Consider the following 23,576-nt stretch of genomic DNA (forward strand, 5'->3'; position numbering starts at 1 on the left):
ATTCTACAGTTTTATACTTTAAAACCTAATCAACCATTTATATTTTATATTCTGATATCTACCAAACATCATACTATAGAATATTTTACACCCTGTCATAAAATGAATGAAGCATAAATCTTTACATATTATATAATTAGTTTTGTTAATGTCTATCAATCTTTTTGTACGAATGGATATATTACTTAAATTTTATATAAATGATTAAAAATCTATCTTACTCATGAAACTTACTTACTTACGCCCGTTACTCCTAATGGAGCATGGGCCCCCGACCATCATTCTCCAACCCACTCTGTCCTGGGCCTTCCTTTCTAGTTCTATCCAATTGTTGTTCATTCTTCTCATGTCTATCTCCATTTCCCGGCGTAATGTGTTCTTTGGTCTTCCTCTTTTCCTTTGGCCTTGAGGATTCCATGTGAGGGCTTGTCTTGTGACGCAGTTGGGTGCTTTCCTCAATGTCGTCCTATCCTATCTTCTTCCTAATTCCTTCCTCTGCTGGGATCTGGTTTGTTCTTCCCCACAGTTGGTTGTTGCTAATAGTGTCTGGCCAACGGATCCGAATTATTTTGCGTAGACAACTGTTAATAAACACCTTTATTGTCTGGATGATGGCTTTCGTAGTTCTCTAAGTTTCCGCCCCATACAGTAGAACTGTCTTGACATTTGTATTGAAAGTCCTGACCTTGGTGTTGATTGACAGTTGTTTTGAGTTCCAGATGTTCTTCAGTTGTAAATATGCTGCTCTTGCTTTGCCGATCCACGCTTTCACATCTGTATCAGATCCACCATGTTCATCAATGATGCTGTCCAAATTTACTCATGAAAAGTCACTGCTAAACTACAGAAAAAAAGAAACAGAATTGATATACCTTAAAGAGAGCAAGAACAAAAATTGGTGCAGTAGTGTAGGTGAAACAAGATATCGTTTTGCAATATCGACTAGTTTACATTTAAACCAGCCTTTCTTTTCTTCACTAACTGGGTGCAGCTCTTTAATTTGACCAAGTAAATTCTCAAATTGAGTTTCTGTGTCGATTCTGTCGGCATGTGTTTTGGGGATATGAAATTTAAATCCAAGTGACAAGGCTTGATATAATTGATATAATTCAAAAGGTGTGAATTTATTTTGAAAATGAATTTTACAGATCCATAGAAATCAGTTTTTACACAAGTAATTAAATACTTGATTTTGAATTTCATTCTGAATTTCATTGAACTGATCATCAACCTACAATAAAACCTTTTACTTGGTACATCAAAATGTGATGCATATTAGACCAGCAGTATTTTACTCATGCGTACGGTTTTAGTTTCTCGAATTAGGTTTGATACGTAAAGTGTTAATAATGCTCTCAGTGGATTAGTAGCGAGAGATGCATTGATTTTATTTGTATTGTATCATTTGTTTGGGAATAATCTGATTGATTTCGGCTTTATCATGTGAATTGAGTACAAACTCTGACATGTTTCTTTCGAATTCAACTAAAATTGGCTTTAAAGTGAGATTATTAAGATGATCAGATAAACAGTACTTCCGTCGTGTATGCTACTTATGTTGAATGTAACATCAATCGGAAGTGGAATGACTACGTGAGTTCTCTTTCACTACACTTCTAGTACTTCTAGTTTTACTGAGTTTAAAATGTTTAAGAATAATTGTTGATCTGATCAGTTCTATCGATTATAAGTATTTCCAACTTAATTTCAAATGTATTTTTATTACCCTGAACTACGTCATTTGTGTCATTTTCCTTGATGTGTTTGTAAAATAGGACAGACGTAGTTTTAAATTCAAGAAAATATGTAATGCAGTATATATAAAATTATCATAATCGTTTAAAATTTCATCTATAAAATTTAGACTCAAATTGGCCACATATACGCCTCTATAATGAGATAAGTTTTTATAAATTATAATTTTATCACTGTACTTTTAGTGTCCCAACATTTAAAGATCTAAATTTAGAAGTTCTTGGAAAAGTTGCTGTTGTACTTGGATCAGAACATTATGAACCTGATGAATATGTCATTAGAGAAGGAGAACGTGGAAACACATTTTACATTATAACAGGTGGAAAAGTAAGTAAATGATTTTATATTGATATTAATATATCGCTTACAAAGTAATCTTGCAAAATGTGATACACTCAATATGCTTTATTGTGAACATATTTAAGTCGATAGCTTTCAGGCAAAATGAGAATTTAGCATGCTCATAGAAAATTATTTTGTTTTAGGACCTATGAAACAAACGACGTTTCATCTATAAATATGTTTTGTAGAAAACATAGTTTGATAAGTAATCAGATAAAATTCCTGCAAAAGTGTATAAAAGAACTGTAGTTTTCATTGATAAGGATTTTAATCGTATATCAAATTGTTGATCAAACCAAATAAAACGTTTGAAATGGAAAAATATTCACGAAAAACTGTGTAAATAAAAGTAATTTACATGTATGAAACCCTTAATTTTTCATAAATAACAAATTGTCTTCAGAAGATGTATTCTTTCGAGAAAATTCAGCTTCAAAACTGTTGTCACTTGAAAATGCAGTTGGACGTTATTTGATTAGCAACGTTATGCATCTTCAAACTTAGGTTACACTGGACCTATAACTTAAATGTAGTTTAAAAAAATATGATATTTCTAAACTAGTGGATAGGGATTCTGTATTAATCCTCAGAGAATTATCACCATGATCCTCGTATTTCGCTATGAAACCTTTCCGTTTGAACAGACTGTTTTTACGGTAGAATATCATGAATTAACTGAAAATGTGGACAACTGAATAGTAACTCACTTATCTGAAGGTAACATACTCTACATGAGTGGCTAATATCCTGAAATCAGTATCAGGTACTGAATATAACAAGTCTTATAATTCGGCTAACAGTGCTTCGTGCATGATTAATTTTGATAAAATTCAGTTCAAGTAATACATGACATAACTGACTGTTAGCCTGAGTCAACTTGTGATATTTAAGCTACCTGATTGGAGTCGCGGTTGTTAGTTTGAAAGGCATCTCAGATACACTTATTATTCATCTTCCTCTCGATCTTTTGTTTTGCTTCTCTTCCAAACTTTTCATTTCGAGAATTTGTTAAGTCTTTTATCAACACAATAATTTATTTTACGCTGTTTTTACTTATGAGGTTGATTGTATTCTAGTACTTGATTTACGTATGCAAAATGTTTTTAAAGTTTTCATGTTTCATTCACATTTGTGAGAAAAAATGTAACACCGTTGAATTACGACTCAGTGGTCTAGAGCTTAAGCGTTCGCGTGCGGGACTGAAGGTCCTGTGTTCGAATCTCGCGAGCGAGATCGTGGATGAGAACTGCTAAGCAGTTCCACAATAGGACGAAACGGCTCTCCAGGGCTTCCAGATTTCAATGGTTGTCTAGCATCAATCGGTTCTTGATGTCAATCAAAAAATGTAAAACTGTTTCGTAAAAAATTATATTCAACTCATATAAACGGTTTTAAGGAGCACAGTTATGTTTACTCATCAGCTAATCTTCCCAGTAAACTAAACGACAGTCATTTCATAGGATGATACTAGTATATCAAATATGTCTAATTATAGCATGAAGACATTAATAAAGTTTATTGACAAAATTTTGCACTGAACAATCTATTTGATAAATTGGGAGATTTGATTTTTTTTTTCTCATGGATAAATAGTTCGAGCGGCTGCTTGGTGGTCTAGATATTGAACTTGTGATAACTGAATCACAGATTTGATTTCTGCTCACTTCTGTTCGGGTCACCACATTGACACATCAGCTATCAAACAAAATGTTATGATGAAAGTCAGAGGTACTCTTTGTAAATGGTTATTTAGATTATGCATAGGGTAACTTGGTTTATTTCAAAGTTTAGCAGTAAGACTTTGTTTCAGATGATTCTATAATATCTGAAAATCGAAAGTTCTATTTAATGTTTAGTCATTCAGCTTTATTATGATCTCTTGATTTTCTCAAAAATGTTGTATAAGAGAATAGATGTGGGTGGTTTCATTCTAAGATGATACGTTTAATTCATAGACCCATGGCTTTAAGTGAATATCCGGATGTTATCTGTTTGTGATGAAAAATACATTTAATTGTGGAAGGATGTGCAGAGAAATATACCAATAATTATCATGTTAAGTCTAATGGTGGCCATGGACTTTAAATGTACACTCCCTATTGGTCGATATTTATTTCATTTGTTAAATATTGTAAAAATGTTGTTTTCTATTTTATGGTACGATGTGGTCTGGTTGATTGGTATATAAATAGAGTATGTCTGAAATATAATGATTCATATCTCAGATGCTGTGACTTGCGTTCTAGACTCAGCTGGCTGGGACAGACAGCGAAGCAGTGCCAATCGGGACTCTATGTCGTTCATTACGTGTTTATGTATCACTGAATCGATCGATAATACGCTGCGCACCTAATCTGCAGTCACACGTTACAACAAATTGAAAAACTTGACGTAATATACATGTGTATATATCATCAAAACACTCAATATTTAGCAACGTAAAAGTTGAGCTTATGATGAGTTGATCATCAAAAAATGATTTCATGTCAGTTGTATATTGAAGGCAGAAGTACTCAACACTTCGTTCATTTACTCTTATAATTTAACTCATTTTAGTGTGAAGCCGGCAAATCGCTCTTTAAAAAATAATGTAGTGGAATAGCATACGTTTCATATTTTAACCTAGATTTACAATTACTTCAATCTCTGACTAAGTTTTGAAAATACTAATGTAGTTAAAACAATTTTCTTCTGACATTGAAGTGTCACTTAATGCCAATATTTAATTTTAGCTCAAAGATAATGAAATATGATTTGTAAGATCTCAATCAGTTGCATTTCGATTAGTCTGTTCATTCAGATTCAAATAAACATATGTGTACATTTCTGAAAATTAAAACACAGGTATTGTTAAAGTAAAGTAGTTACATATTACTAAAGTTTAGTAAAATACAAAAAAAATATGCAAGAGATATGCTTTAGTGGCCCTTAATATGACCCCAATTAGATCGTATGAATGATTGCCGTCGAAATATATATCCTGGCTATCCTCATATATCTTTATCGACTAAACTGGCGTTAGTGAATAGCGAAATTAAATGAGTCAAATACGAGGATGGATTTTCGAATACATATAATTTGTACAATCATTGATCTGGACAGACAATCAGAAGGACAAAGCGAAGAAAGTGAAGAAGAGAGAGCGAAGCGATACAAAACGACGCGCAGTGGAGAAGACATGTAAGCCAACTCCATTAAATCAAGTGTTAATCGATATTTATAGTCACACAGAAATAACTACAGACATGCGATGAGTAGGATAAGATGAACACACATATACGCTCATTTAAAGCAGTCAAGATTGATAAGTGAATAATTGACGATGTCAAATCATAACTCACGTAGAATGGATAAATTGGTGTGTCCAGAAGCTAAAATAAATGATATGGTCTTAACATGGCAACCGACACTACAATACAATACATTTAATAGTTGAGCATTATTCAATCTGTAAATAGTTGGCCAAAGAGTATTTAAACTTTAGTAAGCAATGAAAAACTATACTAATTATCATGTTCATGTAGATTAGTATTCCGATTCATAACATGTGATGTAGATAATTAATTTGTCTGAATCTAATCTCTGGAGGAAATATGAAAAGAAAGAATTAAATTTTTTTTATAAGAGTAACAATTCTATTTATGTACTGAATCAAGATTATTTTACGATAGATTTCAATTTTAGTTCAGTAGTACCTACAAATTTGCTCGGAATTTTCAATAAACTTAGTTTTTAACATGAATTTTCAGGTATAACCTAAATTTTGTAAAATTCAAAGAATCACGTCAACCATTTACATGCTAAGGATCTACTAATAGTGGATATTTCATTTATTGATTCCTATCTAGAATAAATTAATTTCTTAGTTTCACTGTAAAGCTTGCTGTTCAATACTGACTATTATTATTGTCCTTATCATAGAATGGTGAATAACTGAATGATTACTTTCTAGGTAAAAGTGACAAAAAACCGTGGCAATGAATTCAATGAACAATTTATTCGTTATATGACACGTGGTGATTGGTTCGGAGAAAAAGCTTTAACTGAGTAAGTTCCTGGTAAATAATTAATATGATTATAATGAATCCATTTTTCAGTTATGTGTCAATGAGTAGAAAATTATATTTCTGACGTTTCGTAGTCTATTGTGGGCCACTTCATTAGAGTAAAAATATAACCGAAATAAAATTACCATTATTTTTAACCTTAGCATTGATACTTATAATTAAAGTGATCGTGTTATCCATGTCTCTGATTTATTTTCTGTATAACAGTTGATTGATTTAGGGAGATTATCAATTTCCATTTGGTTACATTAACAGATTTATTAAATCATATTAACGAAAAAAATATGTTAGTTTTTCTTAGTGTACGACGACTTTAGTCTCAATCACTGTATCATATCTATAATAACACATAGGACTAACGATAATCTCTACTAAATGTTCTCTTGATACAAATGTAAATACAAGATAGCGTTAAATATTCAGTCAGACAACCGAATAACTCACTGAAACAAATTAAACCCGTAATACGGCAACCATAACGTTTTTTGTTACTTATAATAAACTTGAACAAGTGAAATATTATTCACTGAATAGTCTTCATAATTATATACGTTTATTATTTATAAGTATTCCATTGTGTTGCCATACTGTTACCTGAAAGTTATGTTTTTTGTTGTTGTTAATTTTACTTTTACTTAAAGTGAAGATGTTCGTACCGCAAATATAATCGCGATGCCACCACGTGGTGTAGATTGTTTAATGTTGGACAGAGAGTAAGTGAATACGCTTTCATAACTGTTGGCATTTAATCATAAACGTTTACTGTTATAATCTATCAGATACTACTTATTTTAATAAAATCTAGTTTACTTTTAATTTATTCAAACTTTCTGCAAATGACAAATCTGAATAGTGATAACATCTGAAATGATAATAAAATGCTTTACATATTTAATAAATAGATTAAATTGCTATTCGCAACTTCCTTTTAGATTGCATAACTGAATTAAGAGACGTAGGTAAAGATAAATGCGTGTCGCTAGATCATAATATAGATCTTGTGTAAACATCAATATACAGAAATTAATAAGACTTAAATACATCAATAAGATTATTGTTATAATCATCAATGATGATAAACCACCTGTTTGACAAACTTGAAGTGACATTAAAATGCTAAATTTTAACACTAGGCTTTTTATTAGAATTAAATAGTGTCTAACATTGGAATCCAGAATGCATGTTTTATCTTAATTAAGATGCATCAGCTAGATGTACCTGCATTTTAAATGCAGTAACAATCACTATGAGCATTAAAGTATTATCAAGTGAGGTGTTTGTTTCACTAGTCAGTGAGTATCTGGTAACAGTAATTTGATTGACTGATATTCTCAGCTATTATTATTATTATTATTATTATTATTACTGTTATGTTATAAATATAATTTTCCTAGTGTGGTAATTATTCAACAAAGAATAAATCAGAGTTATAATAAGTTAGACTTAATTTACATATTACCTTCCACATTTAAATCGCATTCACGATAGTAATAATGATAAATATATAAACTATCATCATCGAAATGATAAGGCAGTTTAGTATTTAAAATGATGTGTTACTGTTTTCTCTCTATAATTAACAGTTCATATAATGTACTCATTAAAGATTTGGTCAGCTTTGAACGAAGTTATCCAGATGAGAAACCTACTATTAGGTAAGTGAACAATTAACGTTTGTTATTTCTATCAAATTAAACATTTAATTAATGTAGTTAATATATCTTTTAATTCATTACTCGTTTTATTTGAAAAAAAAACATTACAAAAATAATTTGTGTATGTTGGAGATGTTTGATCCCCAGAACTTACTTACTAAAAGTTTTATTTTTGGAAATTCGAAATCCCTGTTTTCGTGCCAAAAGCGCTCATTTTCACCTTCATATCGTATTTCCCACTTGGAAGAACCTTAAATGTGATTGGTTCGTTGTCTCTTTTTTAATATGCTATTTTGTAACGTTTCCCATGGACATTTCTATGCTGTATATATACGCATGAATTGCGCTTGTTGTTGTTTGTGCTTCTGGCTGGTTGTGGAATGTATTTCCCTCTTTTGAACCCGGACTTCTATCTCTGGTGAGCTGGGATTGGACACATTGGCATAGTTAGCTTATTTGGTCATTGTGTCACTGAGTCTTAGTTCCGTTCGCAGATTAGGTGAATGCATAATTTCTTCAAACATAGCACAGTGCACTGAACATGTCAAATGTTCACTAAAAATTGTTAAGAACATGTTGTCTCAACTGTATATTTCCTTTCATATCATTTGACAATAAATGGAGACCATCTTTTGAGCACATAATCAATCATCATTATACATATGTTTTAATTCATATCGATTAATCCAAACTGTAATAATTAATGTTTTACAGAATAGGTTATGAAAATTTTGCACAGAAATTTTTATTTCTATACAAAGATCATGTCATTACTGATTACATTGCAGATACGATTCTAATCTGAAGCTGTTCACAAAAATGATTTGCATTATTACATCTATTCTCCAATAAACTCTTAAACAATTTTTTCAAATAAAAACATTAAGTTACTTGATTGTTGCATATTGGTAATTGGAGAAGACATGTCATTTATTCACATGACTATTTCTGAGACCGTGGTTACAATATTCGTTACCCGTTTTGGAGGAAATTTGTAAAATATTCATCGAGAAGAAAGTGGATATTTCATAATATATAGATATATCAACAATTGACAAACTATTCTGGCTTCAAATTAACACTATAAAGTTTAGCAATCGTTAGATTATAAACATTTTGATTTTCAGTATAGTCATACGAATTACATTACTCTATTGGTATAGCTGAATTATAGTGGTGGTGGTGGTGGTAATGGATCAAGATTGTGTTACATTACGAATTGACTGTAGTTGAAAATGTGAATGATCAGATATAAACTCATCAATGATAGTCAACACGCTTATAGTAAGGAGTAATTGTTATGCATTTAATCTGTAGTGTAGATGCGATGTTCGAAACTAGGATGAAATAGATTAATGGTGCTTCCTGATTAATGGTTTTCTAGATAGAGTTAATGTATAATTTACATCACTACAATCTTCTTCAGATAACAATCATAGAAATAGTAATTCATATATTACATGAAGTAAAAATAAATTTAATAGTAGATTACTGAAAGTCGTCAAATTTGTTTCTACATAAGCAAAACGTTTGTGATAAATATACTGTACATTAAGACCCCTTAAATTTAAACATTTTTTTATGTTTATCTTCGTACTGCTTCATTCTTTAATTTGCGCAGTCTTCTTTAGCAACTCATATCATACATTTCGGACATATTTAATCTGTAACTTGGTAAATAGTTCACTATTCTAACAAGCATCCTAGTATAGTGTATTTATTTATGAATGTCTAACTGTAGATGTACTAATACCATGACTATAGATTTTTAACTGAACAGCTGATGAGACTAATTTATGGACGAGCCGATCGGGTATAAGATAACAGGTCACTCATCCATTTGATTAAATAGAGTTTTGGCGTTATAGCTGATGTCAGTTCGTGATGAAATCACAAAATCTAATTCCTAACCTCAACCATCAACTGTAAATCATAATTCTAATCCCTAGCATTGGTTCATAACCTTCATTTGGTTCTAGTTATTAGGTGGACACTCTCAGGATCAATTTAGCATGGCTCAAAAGTCGTCCGTAAATTATAGTCTCACCAAACAGCTTAGTAATGAAGTTATTTGAAACAATTTTTACTAATCGAACATTTCATAGATTTTTTTTAAAACGTGAACATAATTTGTAAGGGTCCTGAGTTCAAATCCCGCGAAGCGGGGTCGTGGATGCGCACTGCTGAGGAGTCCCACAATAGAACGACTCATGATCTCAACTATTGAAATGTATAAATGTTTGTAGAAAATATTACCTTCCTATATGAATAATAATAATGATAATATAAGCTATAAAATTATTCTATAAAATACTGTTTAAATGATTACTTTAACAAAAATAATAACACGTTTCAACTATAATAATGTTCCGATTTCTGTCAAATAGATCAAAACAATCACTTAGATATGATAATAAAAAAATGTACGTTTTTCAAAATATTTTTTTCTTGAAAGCTGAATACTAGAAAAAAATTCTCAAAAAGAATCAAATAAACAATATTGATAATCTATTGCAATGAAGATTAGTGTATTCATAATATTTTATGTTATTTATATAATAATTTAATAGTGACTTCTTTGCTTCCTTACGCCTGTTACTCCTCGTAGAGAAGCGTATGCTACCCACCACCAATCTTCATCCAACTCTGTCCTGAGCAATCCGCCTGTAGCTCTTCTATAGCTACTGTCGGTCTCAAGCCCGGGTAAAGGAGGAGGGTTGGTCATGAAGTCGGCAACCCCATCCCGTAGAAAAAATCTTACTAAAAAAAGAACGCCAACGTGAATAAACAATAGTGATTTGACAAAATCTAAATAGATATGAAATATTCTATAAGAAAATTAAAAATCAAATGGCTTTTATAATAGAGATTGATTAAATTTGAAAACAGTATAGTATTTATTTCTCTACCACTTCCTTAGATACAATTATAAAGATTTATCAAGAATATAAATTCATTAGGACATTTTCATTAATATATTTCTATTAGAAAGAGATACTTCCTGTTTCTAGACTGTTCTAAGCTGTTTAATGAACATCGATACACGACCGTTTTGCTGATGATGATTACAATTGAATCTTTCTGATTTTTTAATTGTCCCACGAGTAATTTCCTGAGGTCATATATAATATTTTGGTTAATTTGAACTAGAATAAAATATATAAACTATCCTTGTTGTTGATAACCCAATAAAATAATATTTATGACAATCAAATTAAATCGGATGATGCTGATATGAATCACACGCAAAAAATCATTCTTTTGAAACTGAATATAAAAATCACTGTCAACTACTGATTACCTTTAAGTATCGTTTGATATATAGCGATGGCCTATTTATTGTGCATTCATGAAATTGACGGTTTTTTAAATATAAAAGGCTACAGAAAAATAGTAAAGTTAATAATCATCACCAGCATTCTCTATCCACCTATGTCCTGGATAATCCTTCCCAGTTGCAATTCATCCTTTTCATGTCTGCTTTCGAATGCTGGTACGGTGTTCTTTGGTCATCCTCTTTTCCATTTCCATTCAGGTTTCCAATTTAGCACTTGCTTTGTCATGCAGTTTGGTGGTCTCCGTAATGTATATCCTATCCACTTCCTACGTCTCTTCCAGATTTCCTCCTCATCTGGAAGCTGATTTGTTCCCTCCCACAGTAGTCTGTTACTAATAGCATCCGGTCAACGGACATTGAGTATCTTACGTAGACAATAGTTTATAAATACTTGTACCTTCTTGATGATGATTGTGGTAGTTCTGGAAGTTTCAGCTTCGTACAGTAGGACTAACTATCTTGACGTTCGTATTGAAGATACTCCCTTTGATGTTGGTTGATAGACAGTTGTTTTGAGTTGCATATGTTGTTCAACTGTAGGAATGTTGTAATTACTTTGCCGATCCTCGCCTTTACGTCTGCATCAGATCCTCCTTGTTCATCGATGATGCTGTCCAGGTACGTGTAGGTTTTCACATCTTTGTGAGCTTCTCCGTCAGTTGTGATTGTGTTTGTGTTCCCTGCGTTGTATTTGAGGATGTTGCTTTTTCTTTTGTGTATGTTGAAGTCTACTGTTGCAGAGGCTGCTGCTAAACTGTTTTTCTTGAACTGCATTTGTTGCTGTGTATGGGATAGAAGAGGTAGGTCATCTGTGAAGTCAAAATCGTCTAGTTATATCCAAGCTGTCAATTGTATTCTGTGCCTTCCCCCACATGCCGAGGTCATTTAATTAAATACCTAATTATATATTTTATAATTATGTAAATCATCGCATATCCACCATATACTTATATTAATTTTGTAGTCAAAGAGAAAAACAATTTTCTGAGATCAAACTTAGTGACTTCACTGTTGTATCAACAATCGGGATTGGTGGCTTTGGTCGTGTGCAATTGGTGAGTATTGACTATATAATTAACTTTATATTGGCACACAATTAATACATTGTCTTTAATATAACACTAGATAAAATATTCCAGATGTAAAATAACTAGTGTATATTCATTTATAGTCAACTGTGTAGTGTCGGTTACTATGTTAAGACCATATAATTACCTTTAGCTTCTGGACACACCAATTTATCCATTCTACGTGAGTTATGATTTGACATCGTCAATTATTCACTTATCAATCTTGACTGCTTTAAATGAGCGTATATGTGTGTTCATCTTATCCTACTCATCGCATGTCTGTAGTTATTTCTGTGTGACTATAAATATCGATTAACACTTGATTTAATGGAGTTGGCTTACATGTCTTCTCCACTGCGCGTCGTTTTGTATCGCTTCGCTCTCTCTTCTTCACTTTCTTCGCTTTGTCCTTCTGATTGTCTGTCCAGATCAATGATTGTACAAATTATATGTATTCGAAATCCTTTTTTGATCTAAGTCGATGAAATGTACGAGGATTGACGATATATATATTTCGACAGCAATCATTCATACGATCTAATTGAGGTCAAATTCATGGCCACTAAAGCATATCTCTTTCTTATTTTTTCCGTATTAGAGTCAGATATTGGGCTACCAAAATGGTGAGCCCATCAACAACATCGTCCGATCTAACTGACATCTAAGTAAAGGGCCGCACTAAAACTTAAAATATTTTCAAGAAAATATTTTATCATTCTGATCATTTACTACAAATTATTCTTCAAGGAAGTGTTCAAACAAGTATATAATTCGTTTAATATTCAATATCTACGAAACCCCTTTTGATACTAACCAACATATGCTCACTAGTGACTGGCTTCAAGAGGTATTTCCTGGAGTTCTAGTGAGAAGACATGACCAGTAAAGTTCAACCAGGTCTGTTGTGAGATAGTAACTCACTGAAGTCAGTAGTGATTGTATCACTAAATTTCATGGATTAGTTGAAGTCAGATACTAATACCTGTGTATGCCGACTCAGTGGACTAGAGGTTATGCGTTCGCACGCAAGACCGATAGATCCTGGGTTCGAATCTCGCGAGGCGGGATCGTGCATGATTACTTTTGAGGTGTCCCACAATAGGACGAAACAGCCTTCCAGTACTTCCAAGTTTTCCATGGTGGTCCAGAATAAATTGACTCATGATATCAACTATTAAATTTACTATAATATCCACAAAGCCCCTTCTGATACTAATGTAATTGTGCCAATTGAGTCATATTGATCTAATAAATCATTCAATTTCCAGTGTATAATAACAATAACATAATCAGCATAACTTTTCATTTAAGTTATTTTAAATGTAGTTATTGTTGTTTCTCTCTTTTATGTATGTAGGTTTATTTAAATAAAGATAAACGACAATGTTTTGCTTTGAAAAAATTAAAGAAACATTATATTGTAGAAACAAAACAACAAGAGCATGTTATAAATGAGAAAAATATTTTAATGGAAACAAATCATGAATTTATTGTAAAGTAAGTTGGTTATAGTTTAATATTCCTTTAGTATTTATGTTATTATTCATGATAATAGATAATTTAATTGGTAATATTCAACCTTCCTATTGGTAATGATGAAGGAATGTATTCTTCAGATATTTGACTTAAATTTCTTTGATGAGAAATAATGAATTATAATCAGAGAGGGGTTTTATGAATATTATAGTAATTTTAATAGTTGACTTCATAAGTCGATTGAAGCCGGTTCAGTAGTCTAGAGGTTAAGCGCACTTGCGCGAGATTGATAGGCTGGGGGTTTTAATCTCATAGTGCGGGATTGTGAATGTGCACTGCTGGGGAGTCCTATACTAAGATGAAACGACCATCCAATGCTTCCAGGTTTTCCACGGTGGTCTAGCTTTAATTGACTCATGACTTCAACAGTATTCTATAATAAATGGTTCCTTCTTTTGCTAACAGGTTTTGATTATTTAATTGTTAATAAATGTGAACATCTATTTTTTATTGTATCAGATACTGGTTCCTAATGATCTTACAAGTCCAGTTTGAATGAACTTTCTTCAGTTGTACAAATTAAACAGTGTTAATTAAATAATCGCTTTAATCAATTAGTATTATAATGTGATGCGAATGCTGAAGATGTGCCAAGATATTTAATGTTATATGTATTAGAATTTTACATAGTGATAAGAAATAGTATGGAACAATTGACCAATATTATCTATGACCATATCACCCTTGCATAAACTCGCCCGCTGGCTGATAAGGTGCTTAGAACCAATCTGCAAGAAACTAGCACCATACACTCTGAAATATAGCTTTGAATTTGTGCAAAAGCTTGATAATATAAATGCTTCTGATAAATTCATGGTCTCATTTGATGTCTCATCGCTCTTCGCAAATATCCACTTAGAAGAAACGGCAGAGATCATATATGAATATCCTGAACTTCAGCCTTTACCAATCCAAGAATTTAAACAACTCCTGTTTTTGTGTACAAGAAACACAATTTAAATTCAACAATGTGATGTACCGTCAAATTGATGGAGTAGCCATGGGTAGCCCTTCGGGCCCAATTCTGGCCGACATATTTATGGGAAACCTGGAACAGAGGAAGCTTAAGCACGCAATCGACGGTACCACACTCTACTGTAGATACATTGATGACACATTTCTTATCTGCAAGAATCACAAGCACTCCATGAACCTACGCAGTCTGCTTAATAAAGGACACAGGGATATAGAATTTACTATGGAACATGAAGTTGAAGGTCAATTCCATTCCCTAGATATTGGAATCGGACGAGCATCAGTTGGCACATTACAAAGACACACTCATCGCAAAAGTACATGGAGTGGTGTATATCTTAATTACTACAGGTTCTGTCCAATGAGGTACAAAAAGGTATCGTACGAACCCCTTTTGACCGCGCACGTAAAATTTGCTCAAAGGAATGTCTTGATGAAGAACTTACTCTGATCACTAAGTGCCTACGTGAAAATACATATCCGGCTAAATTCATCCATGAATATGCAAATACCAACCCTCGGGTAAAGTATGATAGAGTGGAAAAAAACTTGCTTTTTATACTTACGCTTCAAAGGAGATGAAATTACTGGAATAATTAATCACATAATAAATTCCGCGTTGAAAGTGACCTACCCAGCGGAAAAACTGACAACGGTATGGGAAACGAACTGCTCACTCAAACAAACTGAAATCGAAAAGTCCTCTTTTCTCAGTAGCTCCAACTGCATTTATCAATTTACATGTACGTGCCAAAGCACATTCATTGGAAGAATCGAAAGAAGAGTATATATTTGCATTTTTGAGCATATTCCCAAGAAATTAAGGCTTTGTGTTATATTCCACTCCCATTACCGAATTCTTAAACCACCCTTTCACTCATACATTTCCTCTAACTTAATTTTTTAAATTATGTGAACTCTTCAAATTCTATTCGATTATTGCGTGACCCATCTTATCAGTTTTTAGTTCCATAAATCCTTTTTCACTTCTAAAATCATCACACAATTTATCTTATCTCTCTCTGAACTCCATCACCTTGATTCTAACACCTAATAACCTCTGACTTGTTCTTGCATACATATATATAGTTATCGTTGATAACCGTTGTCATTCCAATACTTTACATTCATTTATGTCAATTATTCCATACTATTCCTTATCTCTATGCAAAACTCTAATACACATTTGGTTGTAAGCAGCTGACGAGAAACCACGAAATATAATGAATTCATATTATTCTGTATCAATATTTGTTCTGGTTTTATTTAAATTATTACCTTTGTTAGACATATACACTCTGATATGATTCATTTAAACTAATTCATTCCTTTATACAAGATAATAAAGGTGGTTTATTTATCTAGAATTCATCATGCTACTAAATTACCATTATCCTATTTATTCAATTTCATTATATTGCCATAAACTATTTCTTTTTTAAAAACAAACAAACAACTCAACATTGAATTTCTTCATTTTGTTAGTTAATTTGTTACAATGAAATAAACAACAACCACAACAAACATTTCCATCTTCATTTAGTTTCTAAGTTTTCATTTGTTTATTGTTTTATTTTAATGATAAAAAGAAGGAAAGAGTAAAAACAACCATTCTAACTTAGTTTTGTTTACTGTTGAAAAATTTCACTAATCAACACAGAGAGATAAAGAAATTAGTAAACAAATAAAAAAAACATTAAAAAAAAAGAGAAAATTAAGGAAGAAAAAAAACCACAACTAAGATTGACAGGTTGGTTGACATTCTCCATTCAACCAACTAAATAAATAAAAAATTAAAATAATCTCATCTTTAATTTAATTTGTTAATTAAAACTTTTTGTTATGTATTTACAATATTTTAACTTTAAGTATTATTCATTATATCTATTTAAGTAGTAATAATAACAATAAGTAGTATATAGATGTAATTATATATGAGTGTTTTCCTAACAAGTTTGTTAAACAGTTTACACTGTTATTAGTTTAATGAGTAAGTTTTAAAACTATAGATTATTATTATTATTTTGATAAAGATCTTTTAGATTGACATTTAAATATTCTAGCATTAACATCAACTTCAAATTTGTATTCATTTTAAGTCGTTTCATTATCATCAGATTATTTCTTCAGTGATTTACTTCATCATTGTATTTTTGCATATCTTTTTTAATGACTAAATGACACGTAAGTATTTAGTAGTTGAATTCATTAGTCGATTAAAGCTAGAATACAATGGAAAACTTGAAAGCACTGTTGTGAGACAGTTACTCACTGAAGACAATGGTCAAAAGTCGCGCAATATTGTGGGTTGGTTGAAGTTAGACATCAACACCATTGGATGCCTACTCATTAGACCAGAGATTAAGCGTTCATACGCGAGGCCGAAGGTTCCGGGTTCGAGTCCTGAATGCGAGATTGTGGATACGCACTGATGAGGAGTCATATACTGGTGCGAAACGGCCGTCCAGTGATTCCGGGTTTTCTATAGTGGTCTAGCTTTAATTGACTTATGAATTCAACTACTAAAAATTACTACAATCTTCACAAACAAGTAAATATGTTTATATTTTAACATTTGTTATATTATGAATGGACATTTATAGTTAAAGAGACTATATATAGAATTATTTGAAGAAAGTTTGATATTATTATAAAACGAATTTTAGAAAGCCGAAAAATACAATGAATCGATTTTGTGATGATTACTAACGAAAATCATAACTTCTTGATATAACTCAAATGAGTTTATAGGAAGACATACAGAATACAATGGAGCCGGCCTGTTCAAGAGCTCCTCAAATTGTTCTCCCCACCTGTTCCTCTGTTCTCGAATCTCAGTGATTTTCTTGCCTTCTTTGTCTTTGACTGGTCTCTCTGGTTTACCACATTTCCATGCTAGTTTCTTCGTTGTGTCATATAAATGTTTTATATTTCCTTCCGTTGCGGCATTTGTCAGCCGTCATTGCTAGGTCTTCCACGTAGTTCTGCTTGTTAGTTCTAATGCTCTTCTTCACTTACGTGCTTGTTTCTGTGCATTCAGCCTGTGCCTTGACTTTCTCTGTTCTTGTTCGACTGTTATTAATTGCTGTCTTCTTGTTCTTTGTTTCATAAGTCCTGACAAAGGTTTCGGTAGAGATTCATTCCTTATGATGACTAAAACTGGAAGCATTTGGTGTACATGCCTTACCTGATTTTTTTTAACTTATCATATACTTGATGTACATGCATATATCACAATATTTTGAAAATAATTTAAGTATTTCATAACTAACTCCATTAAATTTTATTCACGTTATTTTTCAGATTATATCGAACATATAAAGATCAACGTTATTTATACATTTTATTAGAAGTTTGTCTAGGTGGTGAACTGTGGACATTGTTACGCAATTCTACAGCTTTTGATGATTCAACAGCAAGATTTTATTCAGCATGTGTAGTTGAAGCATTAAATTATTTACATAGAAGAGGAATTGTTTATCGTGATTTAAAACCGGAAAATTTACTGTTAGACAGTCAAGGTTTCTGCAAAATGGTAAATTTGTATATTCAGTGTTTTTTTTTAAAAACTTTTCTTTATTAAGTGTTCCATATAACTGAAATGACTATTGTAAGTATTATTATCAAGGTTTGACTTGATAATTTCGAAGAAATTGAGCATTGGGTAGATTGTTATAAATAAATCAATATATTTGTCATATCCCAATGAGTAGAACTGACTTACACTGACTCATGAAACGTCAGAAAATCTAAGTTTTTCTACTCATTGGGATATTACAAATATATTAATTAATATTTATGAAATGACTAATATTAGCATAATTAATAACATCAAAACAATGTAACTAAGTTGCTTATACTTTTAAATAATAATTACTTAGGTATTTTAAACATGTCAGAAACTAGTTTGCTTGACCTGACCTGATTCAATTTTTCTTTACGACAAATAAATCTAAATAATGAATGAGATATAGAATTACAAAAGAAAACAAAATTGTTACCCAGTAAACAATGTAAAATCAAATAATTTTTTATTCACATCAAATAAATACATCATATCGAATTCAAAACAAACAAACAAACACCCCCCCCCACTTCATCTCAATATTCATTATGGAAATAAAATCAATTTCAGTTGTTTACTTAATTGTTTGTCTTTAATGATATTATAAGAAATTCCTATGAATGGGTTCTTTTTCGTTTCTATAATTTAATTCTAACTATCATATCGTTTGTATGATGAGCTTCATTGGATACACCGACTTTTATTTTTGTTACTTTAAATCCAAAATCAACATTAGAAAAATTCTATAATAAACTGAGTAACAAACTATCTGTTTGATTTATTATTCACTAGAGAATTGACAAAAGAATATTGATAATAAAGGTTAACAAATTGTTTATCATGGTAAATCTTTTTAAAATTTATCTTAAAGAAATCATAATCAAGATGAATACATATTTAGATAAGTGGACATTGGTCAGTTATTCTTGTTTTTAACATTAAAACCATTGGTTTTTTGAGGTAAAAGTATGTGTGTGTGTGAGAGAGAGAGAGAGAGAAAGAGTTAATTTTCAGATGACTTGTTGCTTTATTAACCAATATATTAAGATTGTGACTTCATGCATATCAATTTCCACTTATATTTTATTTATTTATTTCTTTAAACACATAAACATTGGTACAAGGAGACAGCAAATAGATATGTGCCACATAAATCATTCGATTTGTGTAAGGGATGGGATACTGCCCGGGTGCCCAGACTGAGGCAGGTGGTTTTCTTATGGGGTCACGCCCGAAGCCTTCGACATAAAGGTCTAATCCACAGGACAGTGGAGCAACGTCAGGAGATGTAGTTTCATGGTAGCCGGTGACCAATGTTTGGTTCATACGCCATTTGTTCCTTCAGGATTCTGGAGTCCACGTGCACCATTGGTTTGTGATGAGGGTTTTCCAACTTCCCTAGGTGGATCCTCCGTATCCACCAACCCGGTTAAATCGTCGGACCTTCGCTGTTTTTCTTCTCAGTTTCATAAACGATAGTAATGCCGCGAGAAAATAGTGAGTAGGACTTGTGTGGCAGTGGTTGTATGCACGTGGCCATATGAGAGCATTTCGAGAGAGAGAGAGAGAGAGAGCTGACTCTCCCTAATCTTGGCCGTACCAGAGCATTTGGAGGTTACTAATTATTAACAATAATTAAACAATGTAATAATAAATGGTAAACGATATTCCATCCTCTGCGTTTATCTATACGAAAAATTAAAAATATATGTTAACATACATTCTTTATTATATATTCATTAGGAAAAGTTTCACTTTCCTTTAATAATAACTATTTAGAATGGTGAATCATATATTTAAAAAAGAGTATTATAGTTTTTGTAAATTCAAGAGTTGTACAAGTATTTACTTTATTGATATAATAATATACATTCAAAAATTAGAACCCTACAAAGTTAACTAGTCTGTATTATTCCAAGATCACAGTGTTTTATGTATAAATGATATGTTAGTAACATGTCTCTTTTAACATTTTGTATGATATGAGTGTAATCTTGGATAAAATATATATAGAACTATGTAAATATACATGATGGATATACTACTAGTGAACTGAATGTTCCGTACACGATTAAGCCTAGTGTAGATTGAATGTGATCTATCCTTATAGTCAATGAATTAAAGTTCGGAAACTGTATATTAGTGTTATTTTTAGCGGAATAAAATGAGTTGTATATTAATATTCATATAATATTCCACATTTAATAATTGTTCAGTCATAAAAACATTTTGAAAAGAGCAAGAACAAAGATTCTAGCAGAATAGCATGAATTCATTTTATTTGGTTGGTTCTCGTCAGCTGCTTACAACATACGATATTTAAAACATAATTACGAAATGGGTCTCAATTACTTACATGAACGAGTTTAGTTGAATGAAAACTTCAAGTATTTAATAAAGGTAAAGAGGTAAAAAAAACACTAAGGTGATTATCTCAAGTATACAACAAGTGGGAAATTTAATTGTCCACTTAGAGAAAATTGAGGGAATGAACAGGTGATAATGACAACCTAAAAGGTGTAGAGAACTAGTTAGAGGGATAAAAGTATGATAATATGAAAATATGGATATTTCTTTACTGAAACACAGAATTCAGGCCATCCACATTACCATCAACCTGTTCTTCGCTAACTTCATTGGTAATTTTTAATGATGCCAGAGTTGATAATGTATATTTAAAAGTCAAGACGTTAATTAATTTCCATTTATCTTTAGTTTGTCAAACAAGATAATGTTCTAATAGTTGAAATCATGAGTCGTTTGGAGTTAGACCACCATGTAAATCCTGGAATCAATGAACGGCCGTTTAGTCCAGTGGAGTTCAACCGGGTCTGTTGTGAAGTGATAACTCACTGAAGACAATGGTGGATGTGTCGCTCGATTTCGTGGATTAGTTGAAGTTAGACATTAACACTGTTGGATGCCGTCTCAGTGGTCTAGTGATTAAGTGCTCACGCGGAAGGCCGATAGGTCTTGGTTTCGAATCTCGTTAGGCGGGATCGTGGATGCGCACTGCTGAGGAGACCCACAGTAGGACGAAACAACCATCCGGTGCTTCCAGGACTTCCATGGTGGTCTAGCTTCAGTTGACTCATGATCTCAACTATTAAGATAATATTCGGCGATTTTCTTGAAGAAGGACTTATTATTGAGGCTGTAAAGACATCTATTATTTCGCCACTGATAAACATACACTCAGTTTTGATGGAGTTTCGTCCTCTGTGCTCAGAGAATGTAACTTCACCCAAAATCATCTACCTGAGCTACAAATCTTCACCTCCATCTCAAAATATGCACCATGGAGTACAAAACTACGATGTTCGAACTAATCTAATGTACCGTTCACTACTTATGTCTTAGACGGTGGTTTCATACATAAATCATTACATAAATCAAAATTATTAATTGTTGATATGAAGATAGTGCTTTTTAGAATGATCATTAGTAAATTTTTTAAAGCAAGTGACAATCCCATAGCAATGTCACTGATTCACTTAGAATACTTCATCATTAAATGAAGTATAATTATGGTTTCTTTACATTAAGAATTTTCTCAAGAATTAATTACACTTAAAAACTAAAAAAAACACTAACTATTCATTCTTATTCCGCATTTACGTAGTCAAGATTACAAGATGAATATTATAAACATTTCTTATTCGACGCCAGCAAGATTAGCATTATGTATTTACTTCTAATCATAATTATTTAATTATTCTTATGCTGTCTGTTATGAATCTGACATAATCATATGATTCAACGTATGCTTTTTGATCATAAACTGGATACTAATCAGTTGATTTTTTACCATGTCTCAAACTTATTACCAATGGTTTTGTATTGGTATCAATTGTATGAATGATAAATTTATTCTTATAAACGACAAATCATTTTTAAAACTTGATTCATCTAAGTGGATTGTGAAGTTTGTTGAGTTTTATAATTTACATCATGGATTAACCTGTTTCATTCTAAAATATGACTCTTCAGTAATGAGCGTCTATTACCCTACCAATGATGTAACGCAACATATTCAGACCTCAAGCAAAGTGCTTAACTTAAAGACCACATAGACTGTTGATGATGGTTCGTATATTGGATATAAATGTTGTTTAGTGTTTCCTGATTTTCAGAAGTTGTCTAAGCAAGGTCAATTCACTATGTAAACTATGATTTTAAAATTCCTTTATTTGGGACTCGTCAGCTGGATGTACCTGTATCTTGGAGCTGATGTTCACTCTACGACTCAAACACAGTAGCGTTTGCTTCAAACGCTGTTCAAACGAGTCCCAAATAGGACGAAACGCGCATCCTGGATTCCACTACTAGCCATTGTCCATCTTTGCTTATAATGTGAATGATAATTTATCATATACACATCGTTTAACTCTGAATGTTAACAGATTACATAGGAAACACTTTGAAAGAGTTTTTTTTCTGTAGGCAGATAGAAATATGTGTTCTGATCAAAAAAGTGTTCTTCCATCAAATAATGTTATTTAATTTATTGTAACAAAGGTTCATAATTTCTGTAGTAAATCTTCTCAGACTATTTTATCTTAATTGATATCAGTAATATGAATGAATAAAATATTTTAAACATCCTACTGTCAGTAAAATAATCTGTCCGGTGTATAGTTATCATTTTATTTAGTTTGATATACAGTATTAATTATTCATAGGATATACATCCATACATACGTTTTGGATATTGAAAGTTATATATAATGTATATATGTTTGGTTGATTCTGGTAGTGTAGCTTTTTCTTAGTTGAATGGTTACTAAGCCTTCCTTTTTGGTTGGAAATAACTTCATCAAGTTGATCTATAATATATTGTATGGGATAATATAATGTATAAAATCGAAAATATTTGATAAGTAGTTCATTTCGCCTATTGATTTATCATCATGTAAGAAACAAATAGTTGAGTATAAACCTTATTATCATAATCAATGGGATTTATTTAAATCAATCAAATTTACTGAGTAACTTTTTGTTTATTCCGTTGCCAACTGCATGATAAATCTCTTGTTCTATCTTATATCTTTTAAATCGTTCAACTTTTGCCTATATTTCATCAATCATAATTAATGAAAAAGAAAATGGACTTTACATTTTAAAATCATTATTATGCAAAATGTACTTCTTGTTTAATTTTAGCATTTTCTAACTATTCATTTCAATGATTACTATTATAAGCAATAGAATAATTATTATTCCATTTGAATATTGTATAACTTACTGTAGTTGATAATCAACTTATAATCATTA

At 31.6% G+C, this 23,576-nt stretch overlaps 1 protein-coding gene across 1 annotated transcript in view; it reads left to right on the forward strand.

Annotated features, from left to right (window-relative positions):
• Positions 1-23,576, forward strand: part of PRKG1_1 (cGMP-dependent protein kinase 1) — a 76,117-nt gene that overhangs the window by 46,229 nt on the left and 6,312 nt on the right. The window contains exons 5-11 of the mRNA XM_051212191.1: positions 1,941-2,082; positions 6,050-6,144; positions 6,806-6,877; positions 7,748-7,819; positions 12,121-12,211; positions 13,584-13,723; positions 18,041-18,272. Coding sequence (XP_051072344.1) covers positions 1,941-2,082; positions 6,050-6,144; positions 6,806-6,877; positions 7,748-7,819; positions 12,121-12,211; positions 13,584-13,723; positions 18,041-18,272 — 844 coding nt within the window. The remainder of the gene's footprint in view (positions 1-1,940; positions 2,083-6,049; positions 6,145-6,805; positions 6,878-7,747; positions 7,820-12,120; positions 12,212-13,583; positions 13,724-18,040; positions 18,273-23,576) is intronic.

Source organism: Schistosoma haematobium, chromosome ZW, assembly GCF_000699445.3.
Source record: "Schistosoma haematobium chromosome ZW, whole genome shotgun sequence".
Lineage (NCBI taxonomy): Eukaryota > Metazoa > Platyhelminthes > Trematoda > Strigeidida > Schistosomatidae > Schistosoma > Schistosoma haematobium.